Genomic DNA, 26399 nt, shown 5'->3' on the forward strand with positions numbered 1-26399 from the left:
TGTTTAAATGTATGTTTGTTATACTGTGGAATTCGAATGAGTTGCTTTTGTTCTGTCATTACATCCAAATAAAAATTTTCAGTAAAAATAAAACTAACGTTAAAAATTTCTCATAACATAAACGTTCTCATTACTTTATAACTCTCTTCCTTTCTCCAACTCTTCTAACTTCTTCCTAAGTTCAGCAATGTTGTCCTCATGAAGTTTAATCTTTCTCAAATTCCTTCTTTATCTAATGGTTGCTTTATCTTTCTAAACTGAACTCTACCATCCTTCATAGTATGAACGTAAAAACCTTCTGGAACCGCTCCTGATTTAATGTATTCTACCAAAAACTTTTGTTTCATTGCTTCAGACTTTAGTCGTCATTTCAATCAAATAAAAATTTTAATATTAAATAAAAATAACGTTATTTTTCAGTAAGGAAACGCAGGAGTTTTACGATTATTTTGAGGCGTGGGTTCTGGTTTAAATGTTGGAGTCGGTTTAGGAGTTGACTTTTGAACAGGAGTTTGTACTTCCATAGGTTCAAGTTATTGAAGGTTTTGCTTGTGAAGGCGTTGGTTTTGGCGAATGTGTCGGAGTTTGTTTAACTTCAGCTACTTCAGTATTATTTATAACATTTGCTTTGTTTCTTTTCAACATCATTACTGCTCCTGCTGTAGCTAGCAAACCTAGTGGGAGACCATATTTTATATAAGGACTTGACCAAATGCTATTTTTGACAGGAGCTGGTGGAACACCTAACCTTGGTGAGACTGCTCTTTGCCATTGTGCAGCTCGTAAGAAATATTCAATAGGTGCTCCATAATCGTTTGGTAAAGTTTGTTTCATAGATGGTGAAGGTTCACGAGAGCTTGATGAAGAACTCATTTATAAGCTTTAAAAATAAACGTTCATCCTTTATTCCTCACTGTCGTCAGTTGCTAAGTTATAGTCATCTAATCTTATTATTGGGATTCCATTAGCACGCACCTGAATGGCAAAGCAACAATCCCTCATAAATCCAATAAGTGGCTTTGGTACATTTTCAGTTGCTAGTTCAATAGGTCTTTAACAGACAATTTGTATGTTATTGGAGCAGTAGATGTTTGACCTTGCTGGAAGCAAAAGTCCACTTCTGTTTGGAAAACCACATAAGAAATGTGTGTTGTCATAGCTATCCATTTTGTTCCACACTACCATCATCCACCAATGACCTCATAACATCTCATTAAATCCAATCATATCATTGTTGTATTGCAGGCGTTCGCAACCATTTCATAAAAATACAGGTCCATATGATTTTTCATTCTGCAGGCATATTTCCATAAGCTCCCATGGAAAGCTGAAGATATTTAAACTTAGGGTTCTCAAATTAACATAATAGTTGTCTTTCTTTCTAAATAGTGCCCAAATACTTTTAACATTAATAGGCGTATAAGCTGCTGTAAATGTTGCACTTGAACTATCTGTATTCTTTGAGAATGAACCGTCCATAGGAATCCAATCCATAACTTTAACAGGAAAACATAAAGCCTCGTTTGTATAATGTTCTACAAGTTCTGTATAAATGTTAGGGTCTAAAGAGAATGACTTTGGATGAATGAAACATCATTAAAATCCATCTTTGTTCGAAATAGTTGCTGTACAGTTGTAATAGTAACTGTTCCACTAGCTTCTACTGCCTTCGTTATCATAGTGAATGGTTCATTCCATGGAACAAATTTATTTGTCGGTGGATTTGAATCTGAAGCAAATGCAACTTTAAGAGTTGGATTGAAAGCAATGATATCATTTACAGATATAGATGTGCATTGTAAGGCGTCGCTACTGAACTTTACTTTAAGTGAATGTTTCCTGCAAAAGCTGGAATAAATCGAATAGCTTCTAATGAAGGAATCTTCTAACAGGAATTCTTAAACGAAGCTTAAAATCAAATGATTTTCCTGCTGTAATTGGACCACTAACAATTTGTCCTGTTCTGCATGTTCCCGAATGACTCCATACATCTTCATGTCGAGTCTTTGAGAAAACATCTACTTTCTTTATTTGTTCGGTAGTTTGTGAGTTTGAAGTTTATATGCTTCTTCTCTTGCGTTGTCTTGAGAATATACGATACGACCATTTGCAAGGATTTGATATCAGCAACTGCATAGAAAGCGTCATCGAAACCAATCCAAAATCCTGGTGGGTTTTTTATTGGAACCTGAACCAATTTCTTTATCTACAATAAATTGACCTTCCATTTTATACGTAATGAATGTATTGTAAAGGTCCAACATATTTTCACCAGGAGGTGAGAGATTGAATGTTACCCATGTGTTATCTTTAGCAGTTCCAGGTTGTGATGGAATCTTTTGCGTCAGAATATTTTCTATTAGTGTCACCAATTTGAACTGCATTGTCTATGATATCGAAATATGAGCGAATCTGATGAATATGCTCTGCTGGAGTAAATTCGTTTAACTGTTCGTTCTGCATGTATTTACTTCAGATAAAAATATCTATTTACTTCATTATTCTCACTCTTCTTCTTGGTATTCGTGGTGGAAGTTGTTTCTTGACATTTTCAATGAACTGTACATTCTCTTTTGTCTCAACTTCTTTCACTGCGGGTCAGGTTCTTTGACTCGGTTTGCTTTTCAATGAAATTCACGAACTTTGCAATAAGCTCTTGGTTCGTTATTGAAAGAACATCTGGCTTCTTTTTTCTTGTTCTATTGACTTTTCAGTTTGAACAGAAGGTTTTATATGGGCTTCGTGGGCTTCGCCTTGCCATGCACCTTAATGTTGTCGCTCTCTGTATTCGCTAATGGAACCTTTCTTTTTCTTACGTATATTTTTACCATCTTTACTCTGACTTACATAATAGAAAGGATGTTGTATTCCTCTGCGTCATTTAATATAATAGACTCTCGCTCTGATTTTGACAAGCTCATTTTACATCGGTTAAAGTTTTAATTTAGTTTTTTATCTGCAGTCAAATGACTCAGACAACCTACGGACAAGACCCAAGGTGTCATAGATGTTGAAGCATTGAAGAAAGAAATTCGCGAGCAAATTTTATCCGAACTGAAGGAACAAAAACAAGAACAAAAGCCAGAGAGACCAAAGAAAAACTTAGTGAAAAAACAACTAGCTGCATTAGCTGCTGGAAGACAGAAGAACCCACGTTTGCTGGCGAAAAAGCTAGAGAAGAAGCAAAAGCTAAAGAAGCTGAAGCAAAGAAAGAGTAAATGGTTTATTTTTATCCGAATTAAATGTATAGACAAATACCTTTATCTGTTGCGTTCAGTAGTGAAAACCCTGACGTCAAAATAAAGGGGAACAGAGTAACGTTTAAGTTTCCAACAGACTGGATTGTGAACATAAATGAAGAGAAGTACATTGGCATAACATCTATGTATATAACACGTGCTTTCAGAAAGGTTGACTTTATACTTCAAGTCGAGATAGAAAATGACGAACAGTCTTTAAGCGCCCAAAACATTCACATATACAAATACTTTAAAGACGATACAACATTGTTGCAATGTATGATTTCATTTAATGAGATGTTCGAGAAAAAGTTCAACATTGAAGTACAAACTTTACAGCCTTTACGTGAGTTTCTTGCACAACTGAAAGAAGAAGGTAGTCAGCCACAACTTATAGACTTTCATTATGAATTTAATGAAATTGAAGATGGAACTCATGACTGTCAGTTTGTTATATATTCACATTCAATGAAGTCGCTAAAGAGAAAAAAAATCCATTACGTATAAGATTTCAAATCTCCGAACCAAGTGATGATTTTAAGAATGTTTTCAATTATGATGCAATGCTTCCGAGGAAAAATGAATTTTCAAAGATTGTAACACCTGGCATTTGGGATAGAAAGCAAGCAATACTTTACTCTAATATAGCCAAAGGCGTTGAAAATGAGTTCATTGGTCATACAAGAACTTCACCACTTCCTAACCCTAAATACTATAAATTAACTGGCTTCAATCGTGAGTTTTGGATAGACATGTTCCACTCATGACATAAATGTCCAGTGTTCTTGCCTCCAGATGGGAAGGACTGTCTCTACATTGAAGCACAACTCTTAAACTCTACCATCGCAGTATTGTAAAATCTACGCTAGCTTTATTTTTATCACGAATGACCTGAATGAACTGCAGAAATAAATGTTTACGTTAATGTTTACAGGTTATTCAATAATGAATTATTTTTGAAGAACTGAAGGTGCTACCATGTTACCATGTGCTACCAGGTCATTTAACTTCTCTGAAAAAGTGTGACAACATGACATTTTGACAACAACACAGGAGGATGGTAGTTATTAATTATTTTTGAAGAACCGAAGGTGCTACCATGCTACCATGTGCTACCAGGTCATTTAACTTCTATGAAAAAGTGTGACAACATGACATTTTGACAACACAGGAGGATTAATGCAAAAATAAATTCCAATCATACATTTATTAAAGCTAGACCTTCAGGTCTCGCGCTTAGCGGCTCATTTACAGGTATTTCATCGTCAGTAAATGATTCCTCATTATCGTTTGGTTCAACCTGTTTATATAATCCTTTCATTTCTTCTTTCAAACATAATACCATGTTTGTTTACGTCTATTCTTCTATGTTTCCTATCACATTTATCCTTAAATACTCATTTGAAAAGTTTTTGTCTTTCATGACTGATGGTTTGCAGAATAGAGCATTTTCACACGTCATACCTGCACACAATTCATCATAATGTGTATTTATCCATACATCTAAAGGATTTGATGATAATTCTATTAAATCTTGTTTGCTTCAGTCATCGGAATGATTCGTACATTAAATGATGAAAGGTCATATTGCATAAAATATGTTAAAAGGTTATCATAAAATTCCTTAGTGCATGAATCCATTAAATTCTTGAAATAATCAAATTGACCCTTAAATTTACCATTAACTCTTAAAACTACGTATCTTCTGTCTCCAACTTCAATTTTGACAGGGTAAACGTTGTTAGTTACGAAAATGAAGTTTGCAACGTTCTGTGCTGTTCTTCTGGGTTGATTCTTTTCATTAATTCTAATCTCATTATCCGTAATAATTGATTTCAAAGCGTTGAAGTTTGCGAGTCTATCTTCACCCACATTCTTGAGTTCATTAAGTATAAGAAGCATTTTATTTTCAACTACTGAATTGAAATTACCCGTTAGCTCACTTATTTCGGTAATGTTTTTACATGAATAACCAGCGAGGAGTTCAGAAATAATGTCTGTAAATCTGTTTTTACCTGTCCCTGAAGTCCTTTCAAAATAATTGCTGTTTCATTCTTGATTCCAGGATGTTGAATCATTGATGCAATCCAGCCGAGAAGGTATTTATACACTTCATCGTTATTATCACAAATGGCTTCTTTATGAATCCATAAACATCTCAATTTTTGAGTAATCTGGTTTTTCGAAAATGTTGTATTTATAACCCTGAAACGTTGAGAAAACATCTGGGGAATCAGATTTAAAGCAAACACCCTTAACGGTTAATGAGGATAATTGATTTAGTAGTACATCCCATGCTGTTATGGTTTTTACCTTCTTCTTTAAATAATTTAATCATTTTGAGTGACTCTTTCATGTTTGACTGAAGAACAAATGATATTTGATTCATTTTGTCGTGTATGTTGTAATCTTTCTGAATGAAATATTTGTTTCCACAATCTACAAAACGAATTACACGTGATAAATCCTCAATTACTTCAGAACTGTTTTTATACTGATGATTTTCAGCCTTGCGTCTAATATCTGTTATCAAAAACGAGTCATCAAGTTTGATATCAAATGTTATTTTGGCTTACGTAATAAAGGTAAAACGTATTCATCATAATATTCCTTTTGGTATAGTTTTAGAATCTTCACCAAAACAAATGGAGAAGTCATTAAATGTGCATATCTACCACGTGCTTTTTCAAAATTACTTTTTGCATTTTCTGTTAAGCTGCAGAAGTTATAAACGTTATCGTATGCTTCATTAATTAAATGATTAGGTAACGAATTAATTGCTTGAAACAGTGTGAATAATGTTATTTTTTTTCTAAATTCATGTTTCCACCGTCATTATGTACTTCAAAATCACAGATGCCATCAACTATGCTCTGAGCTAGTTTATCGTCAATGTTTACATCTTTGTTTTCATTCATGATATTCTTTATTTCTTCATTCTTCTGTTCAACTCTTACCTTAATATTCAAATCATTTAATATATCATTCACTGTTCTAGTTAATGTTGAATCATAACTTCCACGAATGAATGAGTATGTTTTGATTGGTTCTGTTGCATTCTTGCGAACTCTTGAATCAGCCATAACCACTAAAGAACGCTTTGAATCATCCATTGAAGTCATTATATCAATATCATAATCATTGCAGGAATAACATTTAATCATTCTGTTCGAAACTGCATAGAAGAAATTAGTGTTGCAATAAATGTGAAGACTCCTGAAGCGGTTTTAACGATAACATCTTTATCCGAAAGTTTTGATAAAATGTCTTTCTAACTGTTTCTTTAAGTTCATCATTGTACGATTTATTGATATCAACATCTATAATCGTTAAATTTGATATTTTATTTACTAATAAAGCCATACCAGTTTTCCTTCCTCTTCCTCCATCATGTTTGAGGTAGTTATGTAAATCAATCCTGTTTTCACCAATTCTTTCGTTGAGGGTTTTAGTTTCTGCCACAACTAATTCCTCAGCTAATGAATCAATAACTTTTTCATCAGAAATGATATAGTTGTTGCTGTTGTTTGTTGCTGTCATTTATATAGGAATAAAAAAATAAAAATAATTTTAAAACTAACTTTATTTTTGGGCTACATCATATTTTCCTGTGTTGTTGTCAAAATGTCATGTTGTCACACTTTTTCAGAGAAGTTAAATGACCTGGTAGCACATGGTAACATGGTAGCACCTTCAGTTCTTCAAAAATAATTCATAACTACCTTCCTCCTGTGTTGTTGTCAAAATGTCATGTTGTCACACTTTTTCAGAGAAGTTAAATGACCTGGTAGCACATGGTAACATGGTAGCACCTTCAGTTCTTCAAAAATAATTCATAACTACCTTCCTCCTGTGTTGTTGTCAAAATGTCATGTTGTCACACTTTTTCAGAGAAGTTAAATGACCTGGTAGCACATGGTAACATGGTAGCACCTTCAGTTCTTCAAAAATAATTCATAACTACCTTCCTCCTGTGTTGTTGTCAAAATGTCATGTTGTCACACTTTTTCAGAGAAGTTAAATGACCTGGTAGCACATGGTAACATGGTAGCACCTTCAGTTCTTCAAAAATAATTCATAACTACCTTCCTCCTGTGTTGTTGTCAAAATGTCATGTTGTCACACTTTTTCAGAGAAGTTAAATGACTGGTAGCACATGGTAACATGGTAGCACCTTCAGTTCTTCAAAATAATTCATAACTACCTTCCTCCTGTGTTGTTGTCAAAATGTCATGTTGTCACACTTTTTCAGAGAAGTTAAATGACCTGGTAGCACATGGTAACATGGTAGCACCTTCAGTTCTTCAAAAATAATTCATAACTACCTTCCTCCTGTGTTGTTGTCAAAATGTCATGTTGTCACACTTTTTCAGAGAAGTTAAATGACCTGGTAGCACATGGTAACATGGTAGCACCTTCAGTTCTTCAAAAATAATTCATAACTACCTTCCTCCTGTGTTGTTGTCAAAATGTCATGTTGTCACACTTTTTCAGAGAAGTTAAATGACCTGGTAGCACATGGTAACATGGTAGCACCTTCAGTTATTCAAAAATAAGTCGTAAAAGCTCTTGTTGTTTCTTCTGACTAAATGCAACATAACCATATCTTTATCTTCTTCATTTTCCAACTCTTCAGTATAAATCATATACTTATAACTCTTTTCCTTTCCTTTTGGTACTGAACGTGGTATTCTTTTCTGTATGCTTTTGTCTTTGGATTCAATGACTTCATCTTTTGCATGAAGTTTCTTTTCCATATCTTCGCGTTCTTGTCTGTGAATTTCGTCAAGAAGTTTACAAACATACCATGAATAGCGAGCTGAAGCCCATTGTGCCACATTATTTACGAGAAGTCTATGAACATAATATCCTCTCAAGCCGTTTGGCAATTTTTCACGGTTTTCATAGAGTTTTGGCGACTGGGATTTTTTACCTACTCGCTGTTCTTCACTGTTTTCAGAAAAAAGTATGTCTCGCTGTGCTTCGCTCAAAAGTTCTTGTGTGCTTTGGTTCCTAAACCAGTCTTTAGGAAGCTTAGTATCTGGAGCAAAACATGCTGTCAAAATACTTTGCATTTGATACATATCATCTTTGACTGAACGAATGAGTCTCAATTGTTTGTTATACTGTATGTATTCGTATTCTTCATTTATGGCTTCATGAACGATAGCAGTTGTTGTGTTCTCTAATGTTGACATATCTGTCTTTACATACAGGATAAAAAATAAATAAAATAAAAACTAACTTTATTTTTTCTGAGATAAACACTATTTCTTCACAACATTAAATTTTATCCTGTATGAAATGACTTTAAAAAGATTATTGACTGACTTCGAATACTATCTCATTGACGCACTGACAGACCCTCAAAACTGTGTTGAAAGTTCTTTAAGCTTTAAGATTGAAGGTACGACGCATTTTGTCTTCACTTACGTATTGAAAGAATATGACCGTTATCATAACGAAGTGAATCAAACACTAATAAAATTTGTAGATAAAAAATTGGTTAACAATGAATATTTTAAACGTGAAGACCAAACACTGCTGGAGATGATGAAGAATACAGACAAGTTATTGAAAAAAATAACGCAAGATTAGATGCAATAGAAAAGAAGTTTAATGAATGTCTTACAAACACGTATGAATATCTATGCAGTGGGAAGCCAGATGGAAATAAATTTAACGTCAAATATGCAATTTATAAAAATCTTATGTCGACAGGCTACGTAGCACAGTGGTCTAAGGTGGTGTTATGGAGGGGTCAAGGTCTGTGGTTCGAACCGCGACAGCGCCGTATTTTCTTATTTTCTTTATTTGTCTTGTTTGTCGTGAATAAAAAGTGTCATAAAAGTGCTCTATCTTCCACGGGAATAAATAAAAAATTTACTTTATTTCTTCTTTATTTCTTCTTTATTTCTTTGTTCCCGTGGAAGAAGGGTTTTTGCTGTTTTTCTCAGCCGAAATCAATGATTTTTTCATTTTTGGAATCCTTAGCGAATGAGGAATCTTTTCTCTCGTGGAAGCTTTGACCAAATTTCATGAATTTTCACAAAAGACCAAAAATAAACGCTTTACATGTATTTTTCAGCAACTTCGTCAAATAATTTTATAGCTTTATCTATCTCATCTACTTCAAACGTTTCTTTACCTTTTATGGGAGCACCATACATTTTCTCAAACTTTTCAAGTAGTTCTGTTTCAGCAGCTCTCATATCATTAACTAACACAACCTTGACTCTATTGACTGTACTGTCATATCTTAGAGTTATATTATATGTCCTTCCTATCTTATATCTTTTTGTGTTGAAGTCCTTCGGTTTCTGAACGATGTAAAGTAAGCCTTCACTGCAACGTTCCGTATCGAATGAACCATATGTTATGAAGTTATATCCAACAACTGGGTCAATCCATAACAAAACTATTGGTATAAGACTTTTGTCTATAAGATATGCTGCAGTTCCATAGAATTTTACTGATATCATAAGCTCAGGATTTCTTGTCAAAATTTTCTGAGTTGAAGCAATTCTAACCCAGTCCTGCGGTCTCTTTCCAGATGGAGATATAATGTCTGACAAAGAATATTTGTTGTATTTCTTTGAGTATCTTACGTTTAAATCACCTATTCTAACCACTTTGGTGTCATTGTCTATCTTTCCAACTGTTTCAAACTCAATGTTTGTCATTTCTTTCTTTAAGTCAGCATAGTCGTTTCGCATTCTTTCTATCTCTTTGACGGAGTAGTTATATTTTCTCATTGCTGCTTTACATTTAGAACATTGCGGATTCATTTTTGCGTTATATTCTGAAACCTTACCTGCTAAAACAACTAAAGCGTCAATGGTTTTCTTTAACTCAAAAGCTGTTGGTTTTATTTGTCCATTCCATATTTTACATCTTTTATCTTTATCTCTTATCTGCCATACACATTCAGCAACTAATGAAACAAAGTTGTCGAATGCCTTAAACTCCCCAGATTTATATATGTCAGAGATGTTCTTATATACCATGTCGCAATCTTTGTCCATAACTTTATGGTTGCAATGATATCCTAGAAACTCATAGTTTACCTTTCGTATGAACTTCTTTATTTCTACTGAGTCAGTTGGTTTCACTTCTATTTCATCGAATTCAGGAATAGTGAGTTTTTGTTGCTGAATTTCAGGCAATTTGGGTAAATGGTCAATAATGTCCTGCATTTCATAAAGATACTGTTCATTTGTTTCATCTTTCGCACTACAGTTTAAATTAGATGTTAAAAGTTCTTGCTTAATTCTTTGTATTTCTGTTTCGAAAGTAAATGAAGAAGGAATGAAGTTTTTCATCTCTACTAACATTGACGTAGGATTCATAACTAAAGAGTTTGGTGAAGTTGTTGTGGACAGAGTCCCGCCGTTCGCGGCTTGAAGTGTTGTAGAACCTATTGTTGAAATCATATCTTTACATACAAAATAAAAATTTTTCTTAGAAAAAATTAGCGTTATTTTTCTTTCATAAGGAAATGTCAAAAATTCATGATTTTCGAGAGTTTTAGACCATGTTAGAAAAGTGGTTAGAAAACGTGTTAGATCTAACATTCTAACATAAATAAAGTTTATGACAAAAATAAATGGTACCATTAATAATACATGACTGTTCTCATTCATGTCTGATTTACATCTAATGAAAAAGTTTAGAAGAATTTTCTTATTCTTTCTGGCATATTTTTGTCTTTCCAGTACTCCCGCTCTAATGGTCCCAGATGTGTTGGCTTCGACTCTCTCAAGTTCTTAGATGGTATAACATCTTCAACGCCTCCTTCATATCTTACTTTATAAGTGTCATTGTTTGTGTTGTAACCAAGTATTTCAATAACCACTCCTCGCTTTGCTTCGTCAATGGTTTCAGCAAGTTCGCCATTACTACTTTCGACTAATTTATGTCGAGGGTAAAATGCTATGGAGTCGTCAGCAGCTTTTATAAGATATCCATTACCTTGCGTAGAGTCTACGATATAATAATTTCGACTTAACCTTAAACGTTTCTTTGTCAACGGTTTGTCGTCAAGAACTACACGAACTTTTGTACCAGGAATGAGGGTAAATTGTGTTGAATTTCTGATATTTTGTGTTTGGCTTCGTTTCTTTTGTATATACTTTTCTTCTTGTTGTTGTGTCATTGAATTTGGTGTATGGCCTGTTGTAGAATGTGTTGAGGAATTATATACTTCGAGAAAATGTTTCATTGTTTCTTCGGTAAAGTCTCGCTCTTGATTTAAATCTCTGAGAGTCCTTATGAAGCGGTTAATGATACCGAGTATGTTATGGTTATGGTCTTCAGTAGTGTAGTGAGTTATGTTATGCTTAATGAGAAATTCTGTGATTTCATTGCTGAGGTATGCTGAATCCTGGTCTGATGTTAAAGTACTTGGGCTATGTTCTGCTACAAACTTTTGTAAAACTCTTAACACTTCACGAGTTCCTTTATTTCTCATTATATACGCAAAAGCTTTACGAGTGTTAACATTTATGAAGATGAGGAATGGTTTATGACCACATTTTCTGCTTTGAATGAGAGTGTCAAATTGGTATGCGTCAGGAGTGTTGGAGTAAATTGGTAAAAAGTAGTCGTAAGGGTTTATTTTTGTTTGATGTACAACATTTTTGTCAAAGAACCTTTTCACTTCAGCTCTGTTAGTAAATCCCGACTCTTTGCAGCTTCATTGAACTTCTTAAATGACCTCCATGGATGTTGTTCGAATACTTCTTTCAAGCTCATTTATGTAAAGTTAAAGATTTTAACCAACTCGTATCCAAGCGTGCATTGTTATATAAGGAGGCATATAATCTTTTCCATTACCTGCTGGGTCTGTAATACCAGCTACAACATGTGTATGATTTCCTGCGTTCCACAGAAAATACCTGTGCTTGAATCTACTGGGTCAGTTGTGATATCATATCTATGCATTCCCTGTCTATCCGAACCCGCTGCAAGATTTGTATAACCTCTTTTTGTTATTGAATGTGAATGGTTTCCTTCCACAGATGTTCTTCCACTGAACCTATGCATATGTGAAGGAAGGTTTTCAATACCTATTTTCTTTGAACCTCCCATCTTCATTGACTGCGTATTAGTGTAGAATGGAAAACTGTCAACTATTTCATACCATCTACCACCAAATAAAGTGTTTGGATTTATTGGATTCATAGACGTATAAACAGCTCCTATAGGATATATTAAATCATATATGCTCATAGCTCTATAAACATATTCTAAAGAACTTATGTCATTAAATACCATTTGGAATGTATCTCCCGGATGAAATGTTGCATTTGTTCCACTTTTATAATGTAATGTTAGTTCAATAGAATTATCCAAGAAAAATTCAAAAGTATCTGGTTGAAGACCTCTAACAAATTCAAATGGAGTTGCTGGTTCACCATTTATAATTTCTGTTGTAAATGTCATTGTATCTGGTTTCGAAAATTTCTTTGTTAGTTCTGCATCCACATAAGTTTTGTCGGCTTTCTTATCTAACATTGTTGGTAGTTCATGTGCTTCAAAGTTTCTGGCATGATCATCGATATTCCTGCAACTCTTATCTAAACTGTTAAGAGTATCTTTTACGCTTGTACTTGGATTCTCTAAAGGTGCACTTGAACCAAGGTCAAAGTTCAATATTATGTCGTCTGCTCTAACAGTAGTGAAGGATTTATGTGTATGGTTCTTGTCAGCTTTCTTATCATATAAATCTTGAGCAGTGAATTTAACATTATTTTCATCCTCCATGACATAAACATTTCTACATCTAATGTATTTCATCGTCGTTATGTTTTCCTCCGATGTTAAACCTTGTGGAAAGTTAGGAGGTTTCCAATATAATGCATCCCCACCAGTTCCTTCAACCGTTCCTTCAATACTTTCTATACCAACAGTTGTGAAGAAATCATGTGTATGGTTCTTATCTGCTTTTTTATCTAACATTGCTGGTAGTTCATGTGTTTCAAAGTTTCTGACATGACCTTCGATATTCATACATTTGTTATTTAAGGAGTTTAGTGTATCTTTTACGCTTGTACTTGGATTCTCTAAAGGTGCACTTGAACCAAGGGTATAGTTCAATATTATGTCGTCTGCTCTAACAGTAGTGAAGGATTTATGTGTATGGTTCTTGTCGGCTTTACTGTCTAAAGAAGTTTGAAGTTCATTTATATCGGAGATGTTGTGTTTATGAGATTTCAAAACTTTGTTCATTGCTTCGAGTTCAACTTTGTCAGCTTTACTTTTAATAGCATCTTCAAACGTTATTTTTGACTTAACTCTCAAAGTAAATCTTGGTTCAACTAATACACCGTTAACATTGAAAGTAGAGGCATAAATTTCACCGGTATAACCAAATGCTTCTGGTGCTTTAGCTACATCATACTGTACAGTACAGCTTATGTCATAACCTTTAGCACGAATGTATTTATATCTTCTTTCATTAACATTTTTTGTCTTCGCTTCATCACTTCGTGTTAAATATCCATGGTAGTCCGTTATAATCTGTTCGTCTGAAGTTATATAATGAACGTGGTTTTTATCTGCTTTTTCGGCTAATTTCTCATTAACATCATTCACTTCTAATTCAACTCTTCCGCCAGAACTCTTATTATCATTAATCTTTTTCATTAATTCGGTAATTACGTCATAAAGACTATATTCTGTTTTCGGTTTTGTAAATAATGAGTCAAAATTTCTTTTCATCATTACATCGCTGACATTAATGATATCACCAATTCCTTTTTCATTTATTCTCTTCATTAGTTCTGCAATAATGACGAATATATAATCTGTTAATTTATTCTCTTCATCGAGGGTTATAGAATGTTTTGAAATTGAATCATTAACTCCTCTAAATAAATCAATAACTTCAGGATACACGTTTTTAATGTCTTGAATAACCCGACCAGTATCCTCGCCACTATGTGGCTCTGAGCCCGTTGGGCTCTGTTGTTCATGTTCTTCGTTCCCGTCGTTACGTGGTTTTATATCTCTAACCATCATCAACGCAGCCATAACCGGAGGGTTTGTTGCTACCTGTTCGAAAATCCGTCCGTTATGTATGGTATATCTAAATAATTTCTTTGTGTTTGTTAAAACATTTGAAACAAGTCTTTTAAAACCATCTACAAAATTTCCTGTTTCACCTAATGTTCTTGCAGCATTTACAAGCTCACCCATTCCCGCTTTTGACCCCAAAAACGTCCATATTGCATTTATTTCACTCTGTATAGTTGTCCATTCAGCGAAACTAACACCCGCATTCGCTAAGCTGAAAATGAAATTCAGTGGATCGAACTTAATTCCACCTTCTTTTTCAATTTCAACGAACTCACTAACATGAGATTTTAAATATTCTTTCGTTAAAATTGTTTTCCCCGATGTTATGTCATTAACGAAACTATCACCGTCAAAAGTTAACGAATTCAATTTCGTCGTTGATGCTTTTATTTCATACACCGCTTTATCGATAGTTTTTGGCTCACCTTCTTTAGAAGCATATGAAACATTAATGAATGAATTATATGTATTCGTGAATGAGTTAAAATCAATGATTTTCATTAATGACGCCTTTAATGATTCATTAACTGTCGAATCCCTTAAAGTAATTAATGAAGCATCCTTAATGAAAGGTACACTGCAAACCGTCGAGTTTGGATCAAATGCTGTAGTTGGTGCAGGAATATTAATGATATAAGTCATTAAATCATTAAGTGACGTAAATAATGTTGTCGTTTTTGATTTAATTTCTTTAGCATCTGTTATATATGGTAATTTTATTTCTGTAGTTTCTGAATTAAAGATATTCGCTAAAATGTTTTGTAAACTGTTTTGAACAGCAGTATAAACCGTTGAATCCGGAACTCTTACGATTTCACCGTCCTTAATAAAAGGCATTGCACATGGTGTAGTGCTTGGGTCAAATCTTTCGGGATTATAATTCAACATATATTCTAACGCTTCATGAACAGACTTATATACTGTTGTGTCGTTCTTCATGACAACTTCACCATTTACAATGAATGGCATTGTACATGGAGTTAAAATAGGGTCAAACTTTTCATAGTCCTTCCATGTTATGTATTTCTCGGTATTTCCATCACTGATAACAATATATTTGTCAGTAAGTGTGAGAGAGTATTGACCAAAATATAAACGTTTAGCTCTGTCAGCTTCATACGCATATGCAGCTATACTCATATTTTAATGAGAATAAAATGTTGTTCTATTTGCAAAGTACAGACCCAAACGAATACGGGACAGTAAAGCTACAAACAAACTTAGGTCTACAGAATGAGCCACTTGCATTCAGAGTTGTTGACTTCAATACTATCGCTTCATTCGTTATAACAGATGAAACAGATTTCATGGAGCTTGAAATAGATGGAAAGAAGCACGAAATAAGATTTCACAATAATGTAGAATATAAGATGGAAACATTAGCTGGAGTGTTAAATGCTCTCATAAATACTACAATAAACAAGGATAACGAAGAAAACTTAATGAATGTTAAACTTATTGCAGGAGTTTTGAAGTTCAGTTATGCGAAGGAGTTTAAGATACCAAGAATGAGTCATAGAGTACAACTTCTTTTGGGAGCATACCATATGACATTTCCTTTGAAAAGTATTGACAAAACGATTGAGATGAAATCTGTTCCATACGTATGTTATGGTAATTGTTTATACATTGAGTCTAAAATAGCTAATGTCACAGGTATTTCAGGAGTTAATAGTAAAGGTTCAGTAGAATATAAATCCTTCTGTTATGCAGTCAATTCAATGTTCATTCCAAACGTTCCTGTCATAGCAACTCATTTAGGTAAATGGGTTCGCATTAGTCCTCATAATTTGAAAGACATGCAATTCAGACTAGTTGACTTTCAGGGCGAGCCTGTAGAACTGAAGGCACCAGTGCGAATGACTGTTGAAGTTGACTTTTTAGAAAATATTAAATGCAACAGCTTACAAGAGAACTCAGAGCTAAAAATATAAAGTATGAATGTTATGTATTAGGTCATGAACTTTGGTTGTTGCTGTTTGATGAAACAAATGAGTTAGTTATGTCAGTCAAGAGAACAGAAAAAGGCGTCAAAGGCGCCGAGCGCAAAGCGCTATATATGTGTTAGTGAAAACTGCACCAAGTCAATAAGATTAGGTTTGCATTATGAAGATGAGTTCGATACTGTTGAAGAAGTTTTGGATAGATATTACAAATTGCTTTAATTTACTAAAACATATTTCAAGCAAAGTTATATTCTGTTGAAAGTTTTGTATATTCATTCGAATATTTATACTTAAACTCAACTCCTGTAGTTCCTGTTTCAATGATGCGGATGTTACCTATTTTCATGAATGGTGGCGTTTGACCACAGCATTCGATTTCAGGGTCGAGATAGTCAATGACACATTGTTTCCCTGTTATTCGTGATATAACATTTTCAAGGTCCTCCTTTGTTAGAATTATTTGGTTCTTACTTATAAGATTTATCAAAAGCTTCTTATCGTCTTTGAGTAAAATTGTTTGGTATAACTGAAGAAGGTAATGGTCTACGTTATCTGAAGGATTTGTTTGAACATTTGTGTAAGGGTTGTCGTTGGCTTCTCTTGAAAGAATTTGGTCCAGTGGTGGATACTCTAACTTAACATCTGATGTAGCGTTAGCGTTTGAAGCTGAGTTTAAATTCACGGATTTCAGCTCTGGTTCTTTTTCTTTCAAACACTCTGAACTATAGTTCTTTATGACATATTGTTTGTCGTTCGTGAGTCAACATTTGATGTTGGTTCAATTGGAACATTAACGGCACCAGCTAAGATGGATTTGCTTCTCATTTCATATAGAATAAAAACCTTTTATATGTATGAAATGAACAATATACTCGACAAGGGTTTGAATGTAAAGCTAACGAATGAAAATATTGTTGAATTCACTGAGACAGGTGCTGTGTATAAAGATGTAGAACTACTGAACAAAAGAGCTAAGGGAAGAAGCAGGAACATGAACAAAGGGTGGAAGCCTATAAAAATTTATGTCAATGATGGCTCAGGAGGTTCAAACATAAAGTATGCAGAAAGTTATAGAGTTTATGCTCTCAAAGGTGAAAAGCCTTCATTTAAGAACAGCTATTCTAACGCATATCCTCAAAAGCTAACGGATGGAGAAGTGGATGATATGAATGACAGCAAAAATATTAACAGAAATGGCGACAGAGATGCATGGAATTTGTTTACCATCAGTCAATTGAAGGTTAAACTTTAAAACAATGTTGGTCGTTCCCATGGAATATTTTTGACTTTAATGGTATTAGTCATGATATGAATCTCAAGGTATGAACGAGGAGAGATGAGAGACTTATATGCTTCCCAAATTTCTTCAAAAGGTAATGTTATACCTGACTGTTTCCAAATGAGTTCAATATCATAGCGTGAGAAACCTTGAAAGATAACGAAGTCAGTTATGAGACGTTTTATGTTTAAAGCTAAAAACCTCCATGTTTGCATAAGTATTGCTACAGTTAAGTGGTAATGTCTGACTTTAGTAATGATGTTAGCTAATGGTGTAGTCAGGCTTTGACACTAAACCTTTACCAGCGAAATCATCACAAACTAATAAAGTGTTTGATGGATATTTTTTGAAGGGGTATTTTGAAAGTTTTGATAGAATGTAGTTTGTCAGTCGTTTCATATCGTAAACTCCTGAGTATTGACGTAAGTGGTGTTTGTCAATAATTCTTTCCATCTCTTCTGAAGTCTTTTGCATTCCTGACTGTATAAATTCAACGATGACATAATATTTCCTCTTACGTCGAATGTAACGTTGAAGAAATTCAATGAGTTCACTGTCTGGAACTTTAACGACAGAGGCTTGAACTTTTGACATAAATGTTTTCGCTGTTGAGTCCATAGAGTCTGAAGTTGCTGATATAATGATTTGGTCATAATATGAATCTTGACCTAAACGCTCTGTTATGAGTATATGACGAATGAGGTTAAATGTCTTACCTGACCCCATCTTTCCACAATAGAAATAAACACCATTTGAACAGAACTCATAGTCCTTACTGAAAGGAAGAATGAGAGAAGAGTTAAGTTTGTCTGTAGTTTCATTCATGTCTTCATCTACGTCATGTATTAAATGCTTCATTTTATTTTCATTAAAAATGCAAGTCAGAAATATTCAGAACATAGCACCGAGTCTAACTGACAAGAGTATAAAGATATACTATGAACACGTTATGATGAAACCAACCAAAATTCAAGAAAGTCAGTATACTTATGAATATCCAAGACACTGGGTAGAGTATGTAGGAGGTGAGAAAGCTATTGAAATAAGACAAGTTAGAAGTATTCCAGCAGGAAGGACAATATTATTGAAGAACTTTAATGTTTTGAGATATAATGATGAAACAAAGAAGCAAGATAGTTTTCCTGTTGCTGTGTATGTGAACCTAGACACAGGAGATGACATGAAAGTTTTTAACACAAAGCTTCAAACGGTAGTGAGAGAACAACTGACTGCGGAAGGACACCCATTACCTTCAGAAGTTACCATAGCGTATAATTTTGAAACAAACTCAATAGATTTTAAAGTCGTCTCTGCAAAGAAGTCAGGTTTTACATTTAATGAAGCAGATGTATATTCGAATGAAAACTTCAAAGCTATTGCATGGTTAGATAATGACGATTGCTTTAAGAAAATATTTAAATTCAGTGACTCAACGATGTCAATAGATGACCTTCGTGGAATGTTACCATCGACGTTTACAGTAGAAGGTTCAGCAGGATTGCTTACAAGATTGTCAATTGGTGGTATTTGGTCTCGTGAGAACATTGTTATAAAATCCAGTATAAGTGAATTTGCTGAAGAATCTATATTATGTCTTTCAAACTACATGTATTCGCCACCGAAGCATTATAGTATAACAAACTTTGTCAGTAAGTTTAACATAAGACTTGTCGAACCTTCTTCAATGAAAGATGTTGTGTTACCTAAAGATGGAAAGGATGGACTCATTATTGAGATGATTTTAATAGCATATTAAATGAGCTTGTTTTTAAAGGTCATTCATGATGAAATAACTGTTGTAGAAGATGTTAGCAATTGTTCAGACATTTTGAAGCGTATAGATGAGATAAGAAAGAAGTTTATGAAGCCGCAACGCGGCGAGGACGAAGTCCGTGAGAATGTTTATGTTTCATTGACTTTCTCCAGTAAAGAGAACTTTTATGAGATAATATTGAAGAGAGATGATTTTAATATGGTGTAAATGGTAGCTTGGGCAGCTTTAGGCGCAATGGGAACAAAAGCATTAGCATTTGGAGCAAAAGCACTTGGAGCTTATGACGCAGTAAATAAAATGAGTGGAGGAAGAGTTTCGAAGACATTAGATGCAAATAAAGGAAAGATTGGAGGCTGGGTTGCAAAGAAGTTAAGATTAAATAAAATAGGGCTCATAAATAAAGCATCCAATTTGGTTGCGACTGAGTCAGAAAATGCTTTAGGAAAGGACGATGAGTTTGCAAAACATGCAAAAGACTTTAATGACCAGATGAAAGGTGAAACAATGCATTTAAATAGAGTCGATGGAACTCTTCCTCCACCAGTAGTTCTTCCGTATGGTCCCTATGGAATGTATGGAAACCCTTACGAAAGACCATTTGACCCATTGACTGGTGGAAGTAACTGGTATCATTACGGACGAAGAAGAAAGACAGTCAAGTTGGAGACAGACGTGAAGAAAGCAACTAAAAAGAAACCAAGGAAGAGAGTTATAAAGTAATGAGAACGTTTATGTTATGAGAAATTTTTAACGTTAGTTTTATTTTTACTGAAAATTTTTATTTGGATGTAATGACAGAACAAAAGCAACTCATTCGAATTCCACAGTATAACAAACATACATTTAAACATTTATTCTTCCTTCCTGAGCATAACATGTTCTTTCAAATACATCCGAGACCAGTTGACTTTTCATTGACTGTGTATAAAGATAGAAATAGTTATATCATTAAACCATACGATGACGAAGGTAAGTTATGTAAATTGTACGTTAAGAAGTTAGAGAAAGTTTATGGCTTCAAGTATGACTACAATAGGGTTAACACTGATGATGAAGATATTGAGGAAAATTTATGAGAACATTAGTGAAGTCGTTAGTGAGAACGATAGTGAGAACGTTTATTTTTACATTAGTGAGTTCGTTAGTGAAGTCATTTATGTGTCAGATGGTTTTGTAAATATTTAAGGTTAAGTTAGTGTTGTCGTTTGTGTTGTAAAATTTACGTTAACGGTTTTGTAAAGTGTCAAATTCACAAGTATTGTGTAAAGTGGAACGCAGTGCCACAGTACCCAACATAACCATACTAACTCCCCCTGTGAAGAGTGGTGTCATGAGACAACAGAGATTTTGTGACAATAAGATTAGAAGACTTAAAAGTATTTCCCTAATGCTGTCGAGAAAGTCCTTCAGTGGTTACTTATCCATTGATGCAAGATGGACGCACAGGCGAAACTCGCCAAGTTGTACAGTAACTGCGCTCGATGCTGTCACAAAAAGAGTTCTTGCATGCGTGAACATCAACCATATTGGTGGAAACAGACAGCATGCTCAGTATTCCGGAGCTTCCAACAATATGGAAAGTGCTGGAACTCGAATCATCTTGAAGCAATTAAAGAAATACAATATCTTGAAAGATGTTAAAGAGATTATTAAAGACCGAGATAACAAAAGTGTCTCTGTCTTTAAAGAATTTGGCGTCTCTCATCTTGAAAGATTCGATCCAGGTCATGTATCAAAAAATATCTCAAAAGATTTTACAAAGTTCTCAGCTTCTCATAAGACAGTTGAAGTTTTCAACGACAAGACTCAGAAGATTGAAAAAATAGAGAGACCTTTCTGGGGTCTGAATGCAAGCCTAAGTATGTGGCTTTGGTCATGTTTTGCCGAAGAAAATATTGACAAACGTACGAAAATGTGGGAGAATTGTGTCTACCATTACGTAGGCAATCATTCTTTTTGCGAACCGCACAATTACAAATGCTTTGAATGGCAAAAAGGTATCAATTCAATCCAACTTCAATTCATGCTCTATGACTGGGTTCACAAATGGACACCCATAGTTTCCAAAGTTTCTTCCATTGGATCTACCTGCATGAATGAAGCGTTTAACTCCAAAATTGCATGCTATTTGGACAAATCAAGAGCCTGGAAGAACATTAACATTAGAGTTAATGTTGCAATCTTAGAATGGAATGATCCAGAGCATTTTCTCGGAGATATACAAAAAGCATTACATCTTTCCCCACTTCCAGAAGATTGTGTCAAATCATTTGAAGAGAATTGTTACTCCAAAATGATATTGAAACAAAAAACTGTTACAAAAGGTTCTAAAAAACAGAACAAATACAAAAAATCCATTCAGAGTGTACCAGGAGGAGATTATCAAGTTTTCAAGTCCGAATGGGAATCAGAAGACGAAGACATTGATGACTTTGATTAACGAAAATTACATTTTATTTATTGTTTTTGTTTTTAATTAAATTATTATTATGCTCATTTTCTTATTTTGATTTTTTCTCATTATGATATAAATAATTTATTAATGCATTTATCCAATAATTATGCTATGATATTTTTATGCCTAAGGGTTTCGTTTTGCGAAAAAAACGTACAATACGCAATTTCGCTAAAAAAACATTTAGCTAGCAATTTCGACCTTTGACTCCACTCAAGACGTCACTTTTTTAATTTTGCGGTATCATATTTTTGGAAAATCTTTATGAATATTATATAAAAAGTCTCTTTAATATCTATATTTCATATTTTTATCGATTTTTAAAGTTTTTGCGAAAAGTATTCAATTATTTTTGCTATTTGGTCGGGTAAATGTCAGATTTGCGACATTTTCTGATATGATATTCAGATTCTACGTTGATAATAATGCTTATAGAACCCTCTTGCTATTGTGTCAAAATGAGTGGGGGACAAACTCGCCCATTGTCACTTTTCATTAACCTTAAACTTGTAATTTCATTATTTTTAATTAACCTTATTTCTTTCCCAATTCCTGATTTATTTTATTCACTTACTATTAAAAGTCACATTTTAATAAAATATAATAATTTATTTATAGCATTTTTTACTATACTGTAATAAAAAATTAATTATAATAAATTAAATGTTTATTAAATCAAATGTTTTCTTTGCAATAATATTTTTAATGTTGAGTAAACAATGTTGGGATCAAGTGTATCATTTTTCAGACCTTTCTGAACAGCTTCAAGCATACTGATGCATTCGACTTTTTTAAATTGTGTCATTTCTTCGAAATCTCTTGTGACTTTTTTGATAACTTTAACACTTCTCTCTGAATCCAGACCTTTAATTTGCAACTTAATCAGGAATGAAGGAACAACACTGGAATATAACTCGATGACAAGTTCATCGAGTCGAAGATTTGGTTGTACACCACTTGTATGTGCCGGATACCATTGTGTCAAATTTTTTCTGAAATTAACTTTAAAAGTACTAAGTAAGATCATGAGATATAGCAATATATGTTTAAACTAACTTATATTTTGGTTGTACACCACTTGTATGTGCCGGATACCATTGTGTCAAATTTTTTCTGAAATTAACTTTAAAAGTACTAAGTAAGATCATGAGATATAGCAATATATGTTTAAACTAACTTATATTTTGGTTGTACACCACTTGTATGTGCCGGATACCATTGTGTCAAATTTTTTCTGAAATTAACTTTAAAAGTACTAAGTAAGATCATTTATTTTTGCATAATATAATGCCAATATGGTTTCTTTTGATTTTATTTCATTTATAAGCAAATCAGATTTACCCAAAAACTCCACTCCATAAGCGTTCATTTGCGAAATTAAAAAGTGACAATGGGCTAGTCTGTCCCTTTCTCGTGTCAAAATTGCGAAACCGATAGCAAAAATATCTCGCAATATCAAAATTGAGATATTGAGTGAATTATGCATTATAGAGATTAAAAATCTGATTTGTGAAAACATCTCATCAGTTTCTAGCTAATTCAAAAATCTTTACTATCTTATTCGATTAAAATGAAAAGGGAATAGTTTCATTATGCTTTAAATGACAGCCTTATAATATAATCATAGTTTTCGCTCAATATGCAGCATTTTTTTTTCGAAATCTATGGTCAATATCCTAAATACTGATTGCTTTGCATTCATATCTCTTACATTTTCTATACCCACATCACTATTCATTGCTATTCCTATCTTTTTCATTTTTGTTTGTTTCTCATAATTTCTCAAAAAACATGATAACTTGATATTTGTAAATATCATACTTTATAACGTAAATAAGAACTTGACCTATTAAGAAAAGCAGTAATGAAAAGAAAATCTGAAATTCATAAAAATTACAAGTTTCTGATGACAATTAGCTTAATTAAACCAGGTACAAGATTATATAATTGTATTTTCTATCCAATTATCCATATAATATCTTATCCAGAAAAAATAACTTGATCAATACCAAATGATTTTTTAACTAGTAAATAAAGTATTTTCTTTACACACACATTGTATATCATAGTTTTTTTTTTGGTTTCGCAAAACATCCAAAAACAAATATGCTATAAAAGTGACAATTTTAGCAAAACGAAACCCTTATTATGCCTTATTTCATTTCTCTTATATTTGATAATCTGGTAAAATATAGTTCAGACTATAATCATTTGGCAAACCAAATTTTAGCTAAAAGTGACAGGGAAAAAAAACGTTTAGTATTAAAAAAAAAAGACCGATGAGAGCTTCGTTCGAAATATAGAGGGAACTGAGAATGCGCAACCATTCTCAGGGAATATTGGATGCTATTCCCGTTCCCTCTGTATGGAAAATTGAGGTTTTCAAAGGGAGTTAAAATAATATCAAATTTATACTAATTTACTTCAAAATACAAAAGTATTTGACAGCTAAAATTAGTTACTTTAGCAAGCCTATCAATACCCTTTTACGATTATTGCTACTTTTTCGAAATAAAAGTAAAAACAAATTTATACTAATTTACTTCAAAATACAAAAGTATTTGACAGCTAAAATTAGTTACTTTAGCAAGCCTATCAATACCCTTTTACGATTATTGCTACTTTTTCGAAATAAAATAAATTTATTATCAAAAACCTTTTTTTCTTAGTAAAAATAAACGAAATTTTTTACCTTATGAACTTTTGATGGAAATATGCAAATTTAAAATAATAAAGAAAGCCGCGAGCGAAGCGATCGGCTTAGTTCGAAGATTTTGATTCAAATCTTTGCTGATCTGTAATTCGCGGAAGCCGCGAGCGAATCGAGCGGCTTAGGTCTAAGATTTTGATTCAAATCTTTGCTTATATTCCTTAAATTCTTTATGAAACTCGCAACAGTTCCATAAAAAATTTTAAATTCTAAACTGTCGAAATTACCGATCGGTAATCACACCCTTCACGGGTGTGTCACTTTTTACAGATGTGTCACTTTTAGCTAAAATTCCCCCTACTCATAATTTATAATATCAAATATTATGGCGTAACCTCTCCTTTAAAATATAGATATATATAGGCCTATAGAGTTTATTGGCACTCTCAAAACTCTAGAATTTTGAGTTTACTATACCCTTAAATAAGATATCTTTCGTAGCCATGTTGTTCTCTCTTCCTTGTACTGACGAATGTATATACAATAAGAACCAAAAATATAGATGCTGTGACGGCGGCTGTGATGATAGCTAAAACTTGGGCCGAATTTAATTTTTTGTGACTGAAAGCGGCGGCATCGAAAGAAGCATATAAATCCTTATCGTTATATGATGCTGTAGGCTTAACGATTCCATTTATGAGCTTCATGCTTTCTGGGTAAAAGTTTACCCAAATATCTTTTGAAATTTTTGAATTTGCGTGCAATATAGGTTCATGAGATGTATAAGGAGCATAAAGAAGTGGATCGGATATGTTCCAATGAACATTTAGCACGTCAAAGCCAATTGTATCAGAAAGATTTATGACACTTGAAGTAAAGCCAACAGTAATGCTCAAATTGATTACTGCGTCTGTAGATATTTCGGAATTTGACAGATCAATGAATGAACCAGGCGTTGCTGACAAAGTTCCGTTAATCAAAACTCCAGAAAAGGTTGCAGTTATTCCATCGACAACTGCATTATTAATGAACACGTTAGATCCTGATGGAAATCCTTTAAGTGGGCATTGAATGAGGATATCTTGTTCAAAAATTGGATTATCAATGATTAAATTAATCTTGTAAATGGATAATATATTTATTTCGAGTTCAGATATGGGCTGCGCTGGGAGATATATAGTAGTGTATGAAACATTATGGCCATATAACAATAATTTGCATGAATACAATAATTTGATAGGTAAATAGCTTGTATTTGCTTCAACAATTACAGTGTCGCCAGGAATACCCGCATAAACTGCGTATCCTTTATAATTATCCCAATCAGAATTAAATTTAAGATGAGGAACAGTATCTGCAATGTATAATGGAGTTACTTCTTTGTCTTTTCGATATATATTTACGGAATCTCTAGATCTTGGAAATGCAAATGAAATATTAGAAACTTTGGTCGAAAACGATCTTTTAGCTTCAGAACTGAGTTCCAATGTGATTTTATTGGAGTATAGATCAACATTATCAATGCCATCCATAGGAAAAGTCAATTTCACATTCAAAATTTCTTCAATATTGATTCGATCGCAAAGTGAAATAGGTAACTTAATGTATTTTGTCCCTTTAAATGTGAATTTGGATGTATCTATTTCAATGGGAACTGTATCGTCAATAATAATTTTATCTAACGCAAAATTGAAGCTTTCGTCCCTTGTAGCGATGGTAAATTCACTTTCAATGAATTCTATTGATGATATTTTGTCATTAACTGGTTTTTCGAAGTACAAATAAAAACGATTTTGATGATCTCCAGGAACTCCAACTTCAACACTGATTTTATGAGATAAAGTTGGTAATGTTGACATTACAATAGCATCTGTTTCAGTAATCGTATGTCTTGTATAAATTCTTAAAATTTCTGTTTCAGATGGGATTTCGCTGAGAGGTTGGCCCAGTTTCTTAATAACTACCCCTTCTATGTTG

The 26399-nt window shown here is 33.4% G+C and overlaps 9 protein-coding genes and 3 pseudogenes across 12 annotated transcripts, besides 5 other annotated features; 4 read left to right on the top strand and 8 right to left on the bottom strand.

Annotated features, from left to right (window-relative positions):
• Nucleotides 1-20626: part of a mobile genetic element that runs on past the window's edge.
• On the bottom strand, nt 4543-5396 carry TVAGG3_0952340 (annotated as a pseudogene). Its single transcript has one exon. A coding segment is annotated over exon 1 (854 nt).
• TVAGG3_0952350 lies at nt 5816-6779 on the bottom strand (annotated as a pseudogene). The gene has a single exon. A coding segment is annotated over exon 1 (964 nt).
• Nucleotides 9311-9721, bottom strand: TVAGG3_0952360 (organellar and viral DNA polymerase type B; the record flags this gene model as incomplete). The annotated part of the gene is made up of 1 exon (XM_051253294.1): nt 9311-9721. The coding sequence occupies one exon, from the start codon at nt 9719-9721 to the stop codon at nt 9311-9313; it is 411 nt and encodes a 136-aa protein (XP_051078868.1).
• Nucleotides 9848-10672, bottom strand: TVAGG3_0952370 (organellar and viral DNA polymerase type B; the record flags this gene model as incomplete). The annotated part of the gene is made up of 1 exon (XM_051253295.1): nt 9848-10672. A coding segment is annotated over one exon (825 nt), but the record flags the coding sequence as incomplete, so codon positions are not given.
• TVAGG3_0952380 (integrase core domain containing protein family) lies at nt 10909-11460 on the bottom strand (the record flags this gene model as incomplete). Its single annotated transcript, XM_051253296.1, has 1 exon — nt 10909-11460. One exon carries the CDS (start codon nt 11458-11460, stop codon nt 10909-10911), a length of 552 nt encoding a protein of 183 aa, XP_051078870.1.
• Nucleotides 12258-13423, bottom strand: TVAGG3_0952390 (annotated as a pseudogene). Its single transcript has one exon. A coding segment is annotated over exon 1 (1166 nt).
• On the bottom strand, nt 14643-15458 carry TVAGG3_0952400 (organellar and viral DNA polymerase type B; the record flags this gene model as incomplete). The annotated part of the gene is made up of 1 exon (XM_051253297.1): nt 14643-15458. A coding segment is annotated over one exon (816 nt), but the record flags the coding sequence as incomplete, so codon positions are not given.
• Nucleotides 15476-16252, top strand: TVAGG3_0952410 (uncharacterized protein; the record flags this gene model as incomplete). The annotated part of the gene is made up of 1 exon (XM_051253298.1): nt 15476-16252. The coding sequence occupies one exon, from the start codon at nt 15476-15478 to the stop codon at nt 16250-16252; it is 777 nt and encodes a 258-aa protein (XP_051078872.1).
• On the top strand, nt 17115-17516 carry TVAGG3_0952420 (uncharacterized protein; the record flags this gene model as incomplete). The annotated part of the gene is made up of 1 exon (XM_051253299.1): nt 17115-17516. The coding sequence occupies one exon, from the start codon at nt 17115-17117 to the stop codon at nt 17514-17516; it is 402 nt and encodes a 133-aa protein (XP_051078873.1).
• TVAGG3_0952430 (protein of unknown function, DUF4107 family) lies at nt 19525-20037 on the top strand (the record flags this gene model as incomplete). The annotated part of the gene is made up of 1 exon (XM_001309919.1): nt 19525-20037. One exon carries the CDS (start codon nt 19525-19527, stop codon nt 20035-20037), a length of 513 nt encoding a protein of 170 aa, XP_001309920.1.
• Nucleotides 20627-21757: a mobile genetic element.
• Nucleotides 20705-21757, top strand: TVAGG3_0952450 (uncharacterized protein; the record flags this gene model as incomplete). Its single annotated transcript, XM_001309920.1, has 1 exon — nt 20705-21757. One exon carries the CDS (start codon nt 20705-20707, stop codon nt 21755-21757), a length of 1053 nt encoding a protein of 350 aa, XP_001309921.1.
• A 475-nt stretch (nt 21758-22232) lies between these two features.
• Nucleotides 22233-23185: a mobile genetic element.
• An 800-nt stretch (nt 23186-23985) lies between these two features.
• Nucleotides 23986-24785: a mobile genetic element.
• A 94-nt stretch (nt 24786-24879) lies between these two features.
• Nucleotides 24880-24901: a mobile genetic element.
• On the bottom strand, nt 24902-26281 carry TVAGG3_0952490 (uncharacterized protein; the record flags this gene model as incomplete). Its single annotated transcript, XM_001309921.1, has 1 exon — nt 24902-26281. One exon carries the CDS (start codon nt 26279-26281, stop codon nt 24902-24904), a length of 1380 nt encoding a protein of 459 aa, XP_001309922.1.
• Between the last annotated feature and the right edge of the window lie 118 nt (nt 26282-26399).

Source organism: Trichomonas vaginalis, chromosome I, assembly GCF_026262505.1.
Source record: "Trichomonas vaginalis G3 chromosome I, whole genome shotgun sequence".
Classification (NCBI taxonomy): Eukaryota; Parabasalia; order Trichomonadida; family Trichomonadidae; genus Trichomonas; species Trichomonas vaginalis.